At 37.5% G+C, this 15,923-nt stretch overlaps 1 protein-coding gene across 1 annotated transcript; it reads left to right on the top strand.

Moving 5' to 3' along the window:
- The first annotated feature begins 1,264 nt into the window (after window positions 1-1,264).
- LOC128985207 (uncharacterized) lies at window positions 1,265-8,237 on the top strand. The gene is made up of 2 exons (XM_054404594.1): window positions 1,265-1,280; window positions 6,061-8,237. Exons 1-2 carry the CDS (start codon window positions 1,265-1,267, stop codon window positions 8,235-8,237), a joined length of 2,193 nt encoding a protein of 730 aa, XP_054260569.1.
- The last annotated feature ends 7,686 nt before the right edge of the window (window positions 8,238-15,923 follow it).

Here is a 15,923-nt window from a genome sequence, read left to right as displayed (position 1 = left end):
ACTGTTTCCTTAGTCGTTTTATACTTTTCACTAATCTTAGGCCTAGATTTTGCTCATCAGCTGGGAATTGTGAATGACTACCAAGTACCTTCTTCTCTGTGGAATAACATAGTTTAGTACATCAAAGAATTGTCTATGAAAAAGGCCATCCCTATGGAGACCTATAGTGCTCGCTTCGCAATGAAAAGTCGCCAATTAGATCATGAGAAAAGTTAGTAACTTTTCGATCTTTCGACACTGGCCCACCTGTTTTTGATCTTTGGGCTTTAAATAAACTAGCTGTTACCAACGGGCTACCCCGTTTGACTTCATAAGTATTAATAAAACTATTGATTGGTTAAGTGAAGCTGAGGCTATACAAAAACAGAATACAGTGATACAAACAAATAATCACGCCTGATTTTAATAAGATAATAAAATGAAAGAAGAACAAATAAGTACAGCTGAGGCATTTTTAACATTTGGGTATATGGAAAGTTCCCTTTAGAAAGGAATTACGACCTTAAGGAGCAACTTATGAAATAATGGATAGTTTTGTGCAAGGTTTCTCGTTATGACGAACATTTTAAGTGTATGGTTTATGGGAGTGTGACTTTCAGTTTTCTCAAAAGTTCATGGGTACTTTGGGATTTATATATGGATGGGCATGACTAATGATAGGGCGAGTATTTTGTCAGTAACAAATCTACACAGATCATCTCATTCCAATCTACACTCACCTCGTTTTAAAATATAGCTTTAACCCGCAGTTTCAAAGAATTTATTATTTATGAAATTGTATTATTGTATACACAACTATTTATGTGTTTGGACGTCAACCCTGAACCTTAAAAATGAAATAAAAACTTCTCTTCTTATGGTCCCTAATTTTCCATATACCTACCGATATAAACAAACTTGTGATTTGTGAGGACTGAACCAAATACCTTCACTTTCACTTATGCTGTATTCAGAATTAGTTTTTTTTTTAATTATTGTATCCATTTGGTTCATTTTTAATGACTCATCGATTCACATTACCCTGGGAACAGAAAGGCTGTGCGAGACACTAACCTCCACCAAGAAACATGGATCTAGTTATCTTTATTGACCAGATTACCCCCGTTACAGCAGCCCTGCACACTAGCAACTCTGGTGGTCTGAGATGGCTGCAGCTTCGTTTAATTCTTAATTTTATGATACCGCCGCGATTTCCCTTGAATATCCCCAGTAACGGGTTAAGCTACTGAAGATAGTTTTAAATCATTAACACGCAGTCTGAAGTATGAAGGAATCTTCTGGTAAGTCGCTTATACGACCAGCAAGTCACTTATGCAAATTAGATTTACTGCAAGTAATGGTTTGGTGGAAACCATGTGGAGTTTATAGGTAAACATGTGAATAAGCAAGTATAATTTTGGATATTTTTAATTGAACATGCCTGAGTTTCTTTAATATATACCATTCAAGTTATTACTTAAAACTCTTTGGCAGTACATAAAATCTTCGTCTGTTTGATACATAATCTCACATTTAAAAAATATTAATATGTTTACCTATTTAAAATCCTCCGCTATATGTTGAATATATTTTGGATACTGAATATGATTGTTAAAAACTACTCTTTCAAGAATCACAATTATTATGGTATTACAAGATGACTAATATTAAACTACAACTTTAAAATGAGTGGATACTTCGACAATATGCAACAAAACCATAACATATTATTAAGAACGAAACTATCTAACAATAAGCAATAGATTATTCCCTTATGTACTAACTATAAAAGGAAAACAGGCGTGATCAAAATAATAAACATATAAATAAGTAAATACTGCCAGTCATTAACATTAACATAAACGATCAATCCCTATTTATGTTTACAACAAATGCTTTTAGAAAACCGATAGTATCCTATTCTCTAAAAACGAGCTATGTCTGTTTGTCTGTCTATCTGAAGGCCTTATGGATTACTAAGTAACTAAGTTGATTGAACAAAATAACAAGGAAAAGTACACAAAAGAAGTGTCACTACTCACATGTGTTTGTAACAAGCCATCCACAATATACTAGCAAATTACAAAATACATAAGGAAAAACATCAGTTGTAACTATTGAGCAAGGATTAGATTGCACTGAAGATTCCTCGATAGAGGGGAAAGTAGTTCCGACCAAATACTGATTATTTTACTTAGCCCTCTCCCACCAAAACCTAATCCCTGAAGTAATGAGGCATTCCAAGTATAATAAATTACATATGGGGGTTTTAATTGTCATAACACTATTACCGGATGCTAAAGTAGTATCGAAAAAAAAAACGAATAATCGTTGTCACAAGCCATTTTAAAACTAACATAATTTCGTTTACCTCATAATTTTATCTGCTGTTTTAGTGAGATTAAAAGTGAACATCAGGTTTCAATGACTAGAGGGAAGAAAAATCTTTGCGAGTAAAGCAAGATCACAAAAATGTATCTTATTTTCGTTTAGTTGCAGGCTTTTACGTTACAGAGATGTAATTATTTCAGCGATCAAATGTTTGTCCATGGTTTGTAATAAAAATGTTTTTCGTAAATTTTCTAAAATATTTGTTTACAATATTGCTTTATTTTAACTATTAAACCCAGTTAACTACAACCGAGCAAGGCTCGGTCCCCCGGTACTATGGTTATTGAGAGAAAAATAAAATATAATTAATTAACCATAACTTTAAACTGACGACAAGCAATAATAAAAATACTTGTTACTCGGAAGGTTAAATTGCATGATTTCTTTCTTTTAAAATTATATACCCATAAGGTAAACAAGGGAAACTTCAGAGCTACGATGGTCGAGCCCAAAATTACTTTTCAGATAAGAATAAGCCTACAATGTTAAAGGGTGATATGAAATAACATTGCGCGATATTTCAGTCCAATCTGACCAGTATTTAAGTCGTGATTTAGCTCCAAAATATTAATTATGATTATTTATAGACTAATTTCAAATCAACCTACTGTACTTCGATCACCCCTTATAATCTCTAGCCAAGCAACTGTACACAAAAAAATTGGTTGCAAGGACTTTAAAAACACAAAAATATGTAACTTAAAATAAAAAAAATCAGTTTCAAAATTTTGGCCTCGCTACCGGAAACCTCTCTAGTACTGTACGAACAATAGCATTAAATATGTCCCGGTCACAATGGAGAATAGGACGATAACTTGAAGTAGCCCAAACCCGCTAACGATGGTGACGGTAGTACATCAATGGCTTACCACCCAACCCTAGGCTTAGTGTGTTTATATAGCTCGGTAATTATAGGTATTGTCGGCTTGTTTATTTAATTTACTGAGCCACCTGGGCCCGGGATAAGTCGCTCTCAATGGCACGATTCAGTGAGCCCGTAACTTCGAGTGGGCGAATTAAATCCACTTTAATTTGTAATCTGTCGGATAAGATTCAAAGTAGGAGCTTGTTTATTTTGACGAATTTAAGGATTGTAAGTGGTTTGGAGGCGAAAATGATTTGTATATTTTATTTATAGAGTTTCATTTTTTGAGTAATACTTGTCATTTTTAGTTTAGCAGTTGTAATGTAATTCACTGCGAATCTTGATAATACAGGAACTTATCTCGAATTGGCTCTTAAATCATTATCAATCAAATTCCCCACTAACTACACAAATCTCTCAATATTTATGGTTTAGTACCAAATAAACTCATACAAATTTTTGTATATTAGGAAAATCAAGCTAAAAGAAAATGAATATTATATTTTTTCCAATGTCTCGTGCGCCCCGTAGGATTAGAGCGAGGATTATAACACATTTGTTTGAATTCACATATTTTTCCATGGGCGGTGGTTTAATTTCAAATAATGTCATTTATTTTAATTTCCAAATTCAAACCAATTAGTTTACTACAACTAAATGAATTGAAAGCGACCGTGCATTGAAGATTAAAAAGTTATTGTTTACAAACTTATTAAATAACAAGCACCTTCATATTAAATAAAGAAAATGTACGTTGAGAGATACCCAGAGAGTAAAGTCACTTAATAGTGGTGTTCCTACCACTTACTATACAAATCATAATTTTTCCAGTGCCTCCATGAAAATAAATTTACTATTCTTTGAAATATAAATTACTTAGATATCTTGTCAAAAAGTTCAATCCACGTAAAGTTCGATCAAAACAGCTCAAGGCTGGTAAGAAATAAAATTATGTTATCAACGCTAACAAAACACAGTACACAGGCAAGCTAGACAATAGAACATAAAGCCGAACCCTATCCCGAGTTATGTAACAATAAGCAAATATTATGTAGCACTGTGGCATACACGGGGGTGGGGCTGGCCCTGACACTGCTGCATACTTACACAATTACACCGCGTACATTGTACAGCGACATACGTAGGTTAACGAAATATATCGGTCACGACCGGAGCGAGCTTTCGAAATGCGGGAATCGTAAGAGGAATAACAATCAGGCCTTGAGTAACGTGGATCTTGAGTTGGCTACACAGAACACGAAATTGATGTAGGTGTAAAGAAGAAGAAAGTATTTGGAATGTTTAAGCAGAAGGTCACAAAAGTGAGTACTTTATGTATGATTAGGAGAAAAAGATCGATTCTGGTTTTCACATCACGGTTCAGAACGTAGCTTAGAACGAGTCTTTTGATAAAACGAAAATTGATAACTTACAAATTACATATTAAAGATAGAGTAGGCATGAAGTTAAGGAAAACATGTTTTCTTACACAGACCATTTGCCTTTACCATCCCATCAAAACAGGAACAAGAGGTACAACGAACACACAATAATAACACTCTATGTTATCTCCCAGTAGTATTACCCCTTGCTACCCCCATGTAGTCTGGTCTGATCCCTTGTAGTATTACCCCTTGCTTCCCCTTTGTAGTCTTACCCCATGTAGTCTTACACCTTGTAGTCTTACACCTTGTATTCTAACTCCTTGTATTCATATCCTTTGTAGTCTTACCCCTTGTAGTCTCACTTTTAGTCCTCCTTCTTGTTATCTCTCTCCTAGCCCCACCACTTGTAATCTCCCTCGTTGTGTTTCCCCTTGTTATCTCCCTCCTAGCCCAACCCTTTGTAAGCTCCCTTGTAGTCCTCCTTCTTGTTATTTTCTCTCTCTTAGCCCCACCACTTGTAATCTCCCTCGTTGTGTTTCCTCTTTTTATCTCCCTCATAGTCCCACCCTTTGTAAGCTCCCTCGTTGTCCTCCCCCTTGTTGTATCCCTTGTAGTCTTACCCCTTGTTATATACCTCCTAGCCCCACCCCTTGTAATCTCCCTGAAAGTTCTCCCCCTTACCTCGTAGTCTTACCCCTTGTTATCTCCCTTCTAGCCCCACCCCTTTGTAATCTCCCTCAAAGTCCTCCGCCTTGTTATATCCCTCGTAGTCTCCCCCTTGTTATATCTTTCTTAGTCTTACCCCTTGTTATCTCCCTTCTAGCCCCACCCCTTTGTAATCCCCCTCAAAGCCCTCCCCCTTGTTATATCCCTCGTAGTCTTACTCCTTGTTATCTCCCTTCTAGCCCCACCCCTTTGTAATCTCCCTCAAAGTCCTCCCCCTTGTTATATCCCTCGTAGTCTTACCCCTTGTTATCTCCCTTCTAGCCCCACCCACTTGTAATCTCCCTCAAAGTCCTCCCTCTTGTTATATACCTGTGTTGTTAGCTCTCGTAGTCTTCCCCCTTGTTATCTCTCTTAGTCTTCCCCCTTGTTATCTCTCATATACCCCGTGTTATACCCTATCATAGTCCTACCACTTTGTATCCTTCTCCGTAGTCCCTTCTTGTCCCTATATCTGTCTTACCCCTTGTTAACTCCCTTCTAGTTCCATCCTATCCCTCATTATCCCTCTCGTATTCCTACCCCTTGTTATCCCGGACCGTGTGGTCTATTGTCTGCGGCCACCGTGTCCAGCAGCCGCGCCTCATCTATATGCGGCCTTACGCCACTTGCATGCAATTACACGTCGTTAGCAGTAATGGAGCGATCGCCACGACCCGGGGTCAACCGTGACTCACCCCCGGCACATCAGCTGATTGAAACCTTCGTCCACCGTAGTTCACCATCCACCGTCCACTACTCATCATCGTCTGTCCATCGTGGTCAACTGTCCACCACCCGTAGTTCACCATGCACCGTCCACTGTTGACCATCGCCTGTCTATCGTGGTCAACTGTCCACCACCCGTAGTTCACCATCCACCGTCCACTATTTATCGTCGTCTGTCTATTGTGGTCAACTGTCCACCACCAGTAGTTCACCATCCACCGTCCCCTATTTATCGTCGCCTGTCTATCGTGGTCAACTGTCCACCACCAGTAGTTCACCATCCACCATCCACTATTTATCGTCGCCTGTCTATCGTGGTCAACTGTCCACCAATCGTAGTTCACCATCCACCGTCCACTATTTATCGTCGCCTGTCTATCGTGGTCAACTGTCCACCAATCGTAGTTCACCATCCACCATCCACTATTTATCGTCGCCTATCTATCGTGGTCAACTGTCCACCACCCGTAGTTCACCATCCACCGTCCACTATTTATCGTCGCCTGTCTATCGTGGTCAACTGTCCACCAATCGTAGTTCACCATCCACCATCCACTATTTATCGTCGCCTATCTATCGTGGTCAACTGTCCACCACCCGTAGTTCACCATCCACCGTCCACTATTTATCGTCGCCTGTCTATTGTGGTCAACTGTCCACCACCAGTAGTTCACCATCCACCGTCCCCTATTTATCGTCGCCTGTCTATCGTGGTCAACTGTCCACCACCAGTAGTTCACCATCCACCATCCACTATTTATCGTCGCCTGTCTATCGTGGTCAACTGTCCACCAATCGTAGTTCACCATCCACCGTCCACTATTTATCGTCGCCTGTCTATCGTGGTCAACTGTCCACCACCCGTAGTTCACCATGCACCGTCCACTGTTGACCATCGCCTGTCTATCGTGGTCAACTGTCCACCACCCGTAGTTCACCATCCACCGTCCACTATTTATCGTCGCCTGTCTATCGTGGTCAACTGTCCACCAATCGTAGTTCACCATCCACCATCCACTATTTATCGTCGCCTATCTATCGTGGTCAACTGTCCACCACCCGTAGTTCACCATCCACCGTCCACTATTTATCGTCGCCTGTCTATTGTGGTCAACTGTCCACCACCAGTAGTTCACCATCCACCGTCCCCTATTTATCGTCGCCTGTCTATCGTGGTCAACTGTCCACCACCAGTAGTTCACCATCCACCATCCACTATTTATCGTCGCCTGTCTATCGTGGTCAACTGTCCACCAATCGTAGTTCACCATCCACCGTCCACTATTTATCGTCGCCTGTCTATCGTGGTCAACTGTCCACCACCAGTAGTTCACCATCCACCGTCCACTATTCATCGTCGTCTATCTATCGTGGTCAACTGTCCACCACTCGTAGTTCACCATCCACCGTCCAATATTTATCGTCGCCTGTCTATCGTGGTCAACTGTCCACCACCAGTAGTTCACCATCCACCATCCACTATTTATCGTCGCCTGTCTATCGTGGTCAACTGTCCACCAATCGTAGTTCACCATCCACCGTCCACTATTTATCGTCGCCTGTCTATCGTGGTCAACTGTCCACCACCAGTAGTTCACCATCCACCGTCCACTATTCATCGTCGTCTATCTATCGTGGTCAACTGTCCACCACTCGTAGTTCACCATCCACCATCCACTATTTATCGTCGCCTGTCTATCGTGGTCAACTGTCCACCAATCGTAGTTCACCATCCACCGTCCACTATTTATCGTCGCCTGTCTATCGTGGTCAACTGTCCACCACCAGTAGTTCACCATCCACCGTCCACTATTCATCGTCGTCTATCTATAGAGGTCAACTGTCCACCACTCGTAGTTCACCATCCACCGTCCAATATTTATCGTCGTCTGTCTATCGTGGTCAACTGTCCACCACCCGTAGTTCACCATCCACCGTCCACTATTCATCGTCGTCTATCTATCGTGGTAAACTGTCCACCACCCGTAGTTCACCATCCACCGTCCACTATTCATCGTCGTCTATCTATCGTGGTCAACTGTCCACCACCCGTAGTTCACCATCCACCGTCCACTATTTATCGTCGTCTGTCTATCGTGGTCAACTGTCCACCAATCGTTGTTCACCATCCATCGTCCACTATTCATCGTCGTTTATCTATCGTGGTCAACTGTCCACCACCCTAGGTCAATGACGTTTTCTGCTTGCCGTTGTCTACCATTTAACATGGCAAACGTTATACATTATGTTTTCCTAAATTCTTTTATGTGAAGAAAAACATAATTTACATATTAAAAAGGAGTTTCTGGCACGGAGCCTTACCACCATTTTCCAACTTTATAAACTCATATTTACTTCTTCCCATTGAGAATATTCGTTACCCATCGTTAAAAAATTATTTTTACAAATTTAACAACCATCAATTACTATTTTGGTGATTTAGACAATAATTATGATCATATTTTTTTTACAAAATATGAAAACAATGTATATCCTAATTTTAGCATACATAGGAAAATTCTGATACTTAAGGAAAGTCTCCGATTACATTACAGAGTAGCCAATCAACCATAGAACATTTATAAAGGCAATATTGCAAACCACAAATTACAACAACAATAACAGTGCCGGTTTCAACTTTTATAGAAGAAGCAAACATAATCTGCCAAACGATGGTACCTGTTGCCGTGAGGCTGGTGTGCCAATGACTAACGGCCGTCGGAGGTAGTTTCTCAACAATTACCGTAAAATCAGCAATAAAGTGGATCTGTAATGACATCCGGAGCGACCCACCTACACAGCGGCGCCCACGACAGATCAGCTGATCAGCGATCGCGTGTGAGCGGAGCGACTGAGTCTGAGCAACCGTCACGCAGGGATGCAACCGAGCCGCGATTTATGCTGATTTTAGATTAGTTCGGTTGGTAACACCGATGCCGATCGGGTTATCTGCTGATAGTCATCTGGGTTTGATAAATGAGTGTTGTGTATGTTGGCGACAAAGATGGGATAGTGGGTGACAAACGCGGTAAATTGTATGTCGCGTGATAGAACAGGGGTCGTTCAGGTTTGTAAAGGGAATCGATGGTTTTTGCTGTGAGAAATTAATGTGCATTGGGTCTAATGTTTGATTGGATGTGATATTTTATCTATAAATGGTGGATTACACTAAAACGAACATGCATGATGCAACATAATTTATTTTAAAGATATACGGTATTTAATAACCACGATATTCAAATGGTACAAAATGGTTCAAATGGTACTCACGATATCTAAAATAATCCATCTTTGATATAAATATTAAGTGTCGCATTTCGGGCCATACAAAGGTGATGCATTAATATTATTAAGTTTTAAAACGCTTTTTTAATTTTCTAAAAGGTATAAATCCTTTAAGAAATATACTCCAGAACTGGCATTTTAGTAGAAGAGTTTTCATTTTTTTGGCTACCAACCTGATTCTCACGTAGTAGGCAAAGTATGTAACTCACAATCATAAAAAAATTAAATAATGTACAGCTATAGAGAGAAAACTCAAATGTAACTCACAAGTAACTCAATACATCAGTAATATATAGTGGGTTATGTATGATAGTTTCTTAATACTTTGGAGAGTTCTACAAATAAAAGGCTTACATGTAATGTGACTGTAAGACAAAAATATATTTAACCCACTTCCAACAAAAAGCTTACCTGACTTCAAATTCAGCCATCACACAACATGTTCAACAATTGTCTTGACAAACAGCTGATATGCACCCAAACCAATGTAAATGAAACTTAATGTGTTTTCTTTTAAAATGGTACCAACTAAAATAGTCTTAAAACAATTTTACCCAGTAATATTTACAATAAAAAACAGGAAATTCATTTATTGAAAAAAATCAAAAACCCTATTGCATTAATTGAAATTTTATATTTCTGAGTTCAGTTTTTCCAAAATCTGACCGAAAACGAGTAAAAGTCGTTAAACGACGGTTAATCGTAACCAAGGTTTCAAAGGCAAGCCGCTGTGCGTAGTGAGGTAGCCCAGAACCCGACGTTTTGCCGCCAATTAGGAAAATGCCGCCAATTAATTAAACAACGATAAACAGTCTTTTAGGCCAATCAGCAATCACCGTTCCCACGTTATCTTCGTTAATTGGGAACGGCTCTTTGAACCACCAAATCACAGAGATAAATTTGTTCCTGAACGTTTTTCTAGTGAGTTTTCGTCACTTTAGAAACACTCTTGCCATTTTTGTGGCCCTGAATTGGCGCTTTCATGGCAACTCTCACAAAATTTAATTTGTTTTTTTAAATTTAAAAAGATGGGTTACTTTCGAATAAAACTCTTGGATTTGTTCAGCTTACGGTTGCACCCTTCTGGTCGCTGAACAACGGGTAAAGTGTTTTCGGAAGAAGCCAAACGTCCATAAACTACACAATAATCAGCAGCAAATCAGATTTTCATTTATATTTACACAGCATTAGGCTTTTTAAACCAATAAAATGTTTAATATCATAGTCGAACATATACTTTTGCAATTATTATGCCTATTAAAAATGACACGAATTGCGGTCAAATGTATACAGAGTTGGTGTACACAGACCATTAAGATTAACAGCAGAAAAATGTTTATAAACGTTTGCAGAAGATTTTGAAATTGGATATTAGACTATTCAATTGCAGGCATACAGTCGTATTTATCAAGGATTAGTATCTTATTTGCCAAATTACCACAGTAATATTGTGTTTTTTATATATAATTTAATCCATTTTAGATTACTATCCTTTGAGCAGCTAGTAGTAGAGCAGTTAAATTATAGATTTACCTTGTCATGATTTATTTGTAAAGAAATTAGTAGTGTGTTATTATTCGTACCTAACTTTCCTCTCCATTTGGCATGATTAAATTGACATAAAATACTTTCAATCATAAACAAAATTAAGTATAATATCAATTAAATTAAATAATTATAATAAATCTATTCTCATTAAGGTTTTCTATAAAACAAATGTTGCAACGTGTGAAGCATTCGATGTTTGCAAACTCATTGAAGTCATTTACTGACTGAAAAGGGATGGGCACAGTTAGAAAGGCATCTTCAGCCATCATAACGGATATTGAAAATAGATTTTTACATTCACCATAAAATACTTATGGGAAATACGCGAAATGGAGGTCGTTAGTCATACCTCCCATAACTGTATAACGCGATGGCGTTAGCGTGATAGTTTTATGACTTGCTTTGAATAAATCTATCGATAACAGTGTAACATAAGCTCAGGTCGAGATCACAATCTTTACCTCCCAACCAGAAAAGGTCACTCGATAAAACTATTTATTGGATTAGCATTTATTTTATTTCTGGTTTGATTGAACTTTAAATCCTACCACATGGCGTTTCTTGCGATCATCCTGAATGAGGTAACCTTCGATATTATTTTATTACTGCACTTAAGCTTACTCAATCACTTTACCATTGTGAGTATGTCCTTCATCTATTCAATCAGTTATAGAGGTGTGATCGTATTTATTTAGTACTGTATTTACTTCTGTATACGATTAAAAACACAACTAAAAAACTCTTGTTTGGGATATCTACTACTGCCATCTTTATTTGTTTGATTTCTATCTTTGGACTGCTAATATATATTTACTTCCAACTTTAGAAAAAAAATCTTAATTATTTTGACAAAATGTGACTCAGCTTGACAACATTTGAAGACTACTTGTAAACAATTTCTGTAGAATACAGATGAAAGCCTTGTAGGGTGGGGTGAAGCCTGGAAATTAAGTTCCTGTTAGAAGTAAACTAAAGAAATATTAGTTAAAGAATTTGATTTGTTTCCACTTTGAATATGTACGTGTTCATTGCAATGGTTTGTGCATTAAGTATGGAAAGATATAATATATAATATATATATAAAGATAAAATATTGTCACTTCTGTAATTCCATCGAAAACTCAATCTACTTTAAAATATGTATTCCATAATAATGTTAGTTATGTGTAAGGCGAACAGAAAAGTTTTACTTTTCTTATAAACTATTATTCTTATAAAATTTGCATCTTAACACTCATTTTATTTTATCAAAGGAAGTTAAAAACCAATATTGCGAAGTAATTTATAAATCAGTTTAAGTGACTAATGTTTAATTATAATTACAAAAAACATAGCACAAGTTAAATAGATTCACAGATTTTAATGGAGACCTCTCTTCTGTGATGGAGACGTTTTCTGTAAACCTCTGCTGCTTTGAAAACTTTCTGGGGATGTGCTACTTAGCAGACGTTGTGTAAATATTTTGAGAAACTGATTTTCAAAACGGTTAAAATGGGCAGGTCGGGGGTCGCACGAACTTCTGTTCCATGTATATTTATAGGTTTACGAATTTCAAATTTGAATTCACCGCTTTCCAGATATTGTTTCTTTGCTACACCCTCATTAAAATGTATAAGGTATCATTGATATTTGATTTGTTTACAGACTAACTGAATAATTTTCTTATTTCTTTGTGGATTAAAAGTACTGTTAGTCCCTAATTCAAATTGAAAATCCATTATTAAACCTAAACCTAACTTGCACTTGGTTAAACATAGAACGCCGTATAGGTAATTTAAGCACTGTTTAAAAAAGATAGACTCTGCTAGTTTGCCTGAGGAAAGAATATTTCATTGGCATCTTTGAGAAAGGCCTATTTTCAGATATCGGTGTTATCCAACTTATTTTCAGGACAATGTTATTCAATCCACTTTATTATAGTCCTCATTCTAATTACAGTAAGAGTTTGTGTTTTTACTATATTTTTTACTCTTGATCATATCAATACTGAGTGAATTACTTTGCATAACAGGAAAACTAGTAAGGCATTAATTGTAATTGGTCTCACTCGTTATCCCGTTCTTTAGGGGTTCGATGCATGTGACATTATTCATTGAATTCACGATACCGTGTTAAAATGTAAATAATTAAATAAAAGTATGCTTAGAGCAACTCTCCTTGAGGTACGTTCTGTTAAGTATCAGGAGCTTTTGAACATCTATTACCTTTAGTAAGCGTACAGAACCTAACATGAAACTCGCTAATTCTAAGATACGTTGTTACTATATAAAACTCATATAAACGCAAAATAGTATACATACAGCGGTTCTAATTGAAATAAAGAGTTAAGTGTGGAGAGGTTTTAAATTCCAAAGAAATCTTAGGTGAAACTCACGGAGTTTACAATACCTTGTTAAAAATCTTAAATTGGAGATGTAGCAATAACGCTTAAGGTCTTGGTCGATTAAGGATGAATTTTTGTGCAAACCTCCAGTAAGTGTAGGCCTACAACAACAAAGTATTAATTCCATTTTGTAGCCCCTGATCTGCGTAGTATAGACTTATTACGCACCTCGTCTTGCAGTTCAAATATAGTATTTGAATGACACAATTGTTTAGCCAAAGTATACTCAAGGTACTGTACACTCATATTGGTATCCCTTGAGGTGTGGTCAGTTAGGTGGATGATGCCCCGTGGAGTATCAAGGTCCCGATTTGAGGTTACAGCAATGACCAAACTTTATGGACCCATTCTCCATTGTCCGAGAGGTGGAGACATGTTTAACTGCCATTGTTACCATGGTGATGTGGCTCGGCTCCTGTACTGGCCAAACTCCCCGGGGGTTCTAAAATCGGTGGCGATTTATCGGGGTTATTCGGAGCAAACCAGTTCCCAAACGCCTCTTACGTGATCAGGGTATATTTGAAGGAGCTTTTTGACTCCAAATTTGATCATAATACAACAATTTCATTATTTTTTACTATTAGGTAACTTAAATAGTTTGTTTAAAAATACAAAAGGTTATGCGCCAGTAACACCATTTAGTATTTATTCCGTTCAATGATTTGTGCCAGCGAGAACAGAAGTTGAAAATTATATTATTTTGGCGCAGTATTTAATTTATGTATTCACTTTTTCAATAATGGACTAATTCATATCATTGAGGTTTAAAGTGAATCATTTTTAACATGAGCTCAATTGTAACCTTTGGAGTATCAAAATACACTTCATGCCCTTGCAAGAACAACATTGTTCGTTATTCTGTGCCATTGTTTGGCTAAATCACGATAGTTACGTACATTGTTTATCTTTATAAAGTGGCCACCAGTTTATTTACATGTTTTGCTATTGTATACAAAAAGCTTTGTCTGTCATATAGAAGTATCACGCATAACTCTGCCAATACACTATAATTATGATTCAAACTCCTGCTAATCTTCAGCAAAGGCTCCAACTATCCAGAAAACTATAGTTTCTCAACAACACGAGTTCTTTACAACACGAGTAAAGACTCCCCAAACTACTTGTCCAGTTTCTACACCAGACCCTACTCATTCCCAAACTACTCCAATCCTCACTTTCCGGTCTCGTTTCCCCTAGAGACAAAGAAGACGGCGGAGGTCCTTGGGACGTTTAGCACAATGCTGAATAAATCCTAATTAACTAAACAATAACACGAGGCGTGGCGTCATGTGATGAAACGTCTACGTCATAGTGTCAGAGCGACGCTGATTTGAGGTCGGTAACTAGACGGAACATTAATTATTCCCCGCTTATTGCCATTGTCATAGGCCCGAAGAACCACTGGAGTGTAAAAGAACTCAACTGCGTATATCTGGGCAAGGTGTACGAAAGAGAAGACAGTAATAGTGAGAAAGAAGCTTATAACACTAATTAGTTGGTTTTTGTGCTCACCAATTATTATGGTCTCTGAAACCTAAAAAAAAATAAAATGAAGACAAGAAAACGGGTGAAGAGATTTAAGATTGAATATGGAGGTTTCCTAGAGTAATACCTTATTAGAGTGATTCACTAATATTTTGTGTCTTATTTTGCTGTGGTTACCTCAACGAAAGATGGTTTATAGTTTCTCCCTACGAAATTGATTAATCAATTATTTAGTACTACAATGTGCTATGGATGTTTAATGTTATGTGATAAGAGACAGACATAATTTCACTGTAGCATTTAGTCAAGATCTTGTATTTTTCATAGCACTGTAGGAGACATTTATGAAAGAGATACATTATTGTTACCTTTTTATGGTAAGTTCTGTCGTATCGGTTGAATGATATAATCGACCACCACAAACATGATCAGTTATTAAATTTCAGGGAACATTTCAAGAATACTTATAAATTATTAAGATTCTAGATTCTAGTAAGTCGTGAAAGCTTGCCTTATACTAAAAGTTATTGTAAATACATACAATCCTCCCTTAAAAACTAATTTATTAGCAAATGAGTAAAATTAATGCTACTTCGTCAGCAATAGTCATGATAAGATAATAAGGTGTCTCCTTGTATAAGTATCCACATTATCCAGGTCTGGTAGTACATACCACCGGATACAGTACCCAATACACATAGATCTGTCAATCCATGAGTATATTGGTGTGATTGGCCAGCTACATCCGGTACCGCCCTCGGGCCACCTACGCCACTTCCGGTCACCTGTGGCGCCTGTAGCCCACCGCTGCTGATGATAATACTCTACGATCTTAGAGAATCTAATGAGTTTTGGAAATCTTGGTCTAATGATTCATGTCACATTGATTTTTTACAATCATTTTGTACTTCATTGTTAAATTATTGCTTTCCTAGTCAAGATTGTATCTCCTGTTACCGATATGCTCTGCTCCTGCCATAGATTGAAGTTAGTTATTAAGTTTTCTGTTAAAATGCATGTTGTTACCACATAGGCTTATTGAATCCACATTGTAAATTGGTGATATTGCCGTTGAAATAAATAAATAAATAAATAAATAAATATGCTATTGGAACAATGATGGACTAAACATTCAATAAAGGCCCGACCTTAGAACCCCGATAACAAGACC

This window comes from Macrosteles quadrilineatus, unplaced genomic scaffold, assembly GCF_028750875.1.
Source record: "Macrosteles quadrilineatus isolate MER2022 unplaced genomic scaffold, UCM_ALF_1.0 Scaffold_2__2_contigs__length_208266976, whole genome shotgun sequence".
Lineage (NCBI taxonomy): Eukaryota > Metazoa > Arthropoda > Insecta > Hemiptera > Cicadellidae > Macrosteles > Macrosteles quadrilineatus.
The sequence above is the reverse complement of the archived record's forward strand: the minus strand, read 5'-3'. Positions and strand labels throughout refer to the sequence as shown.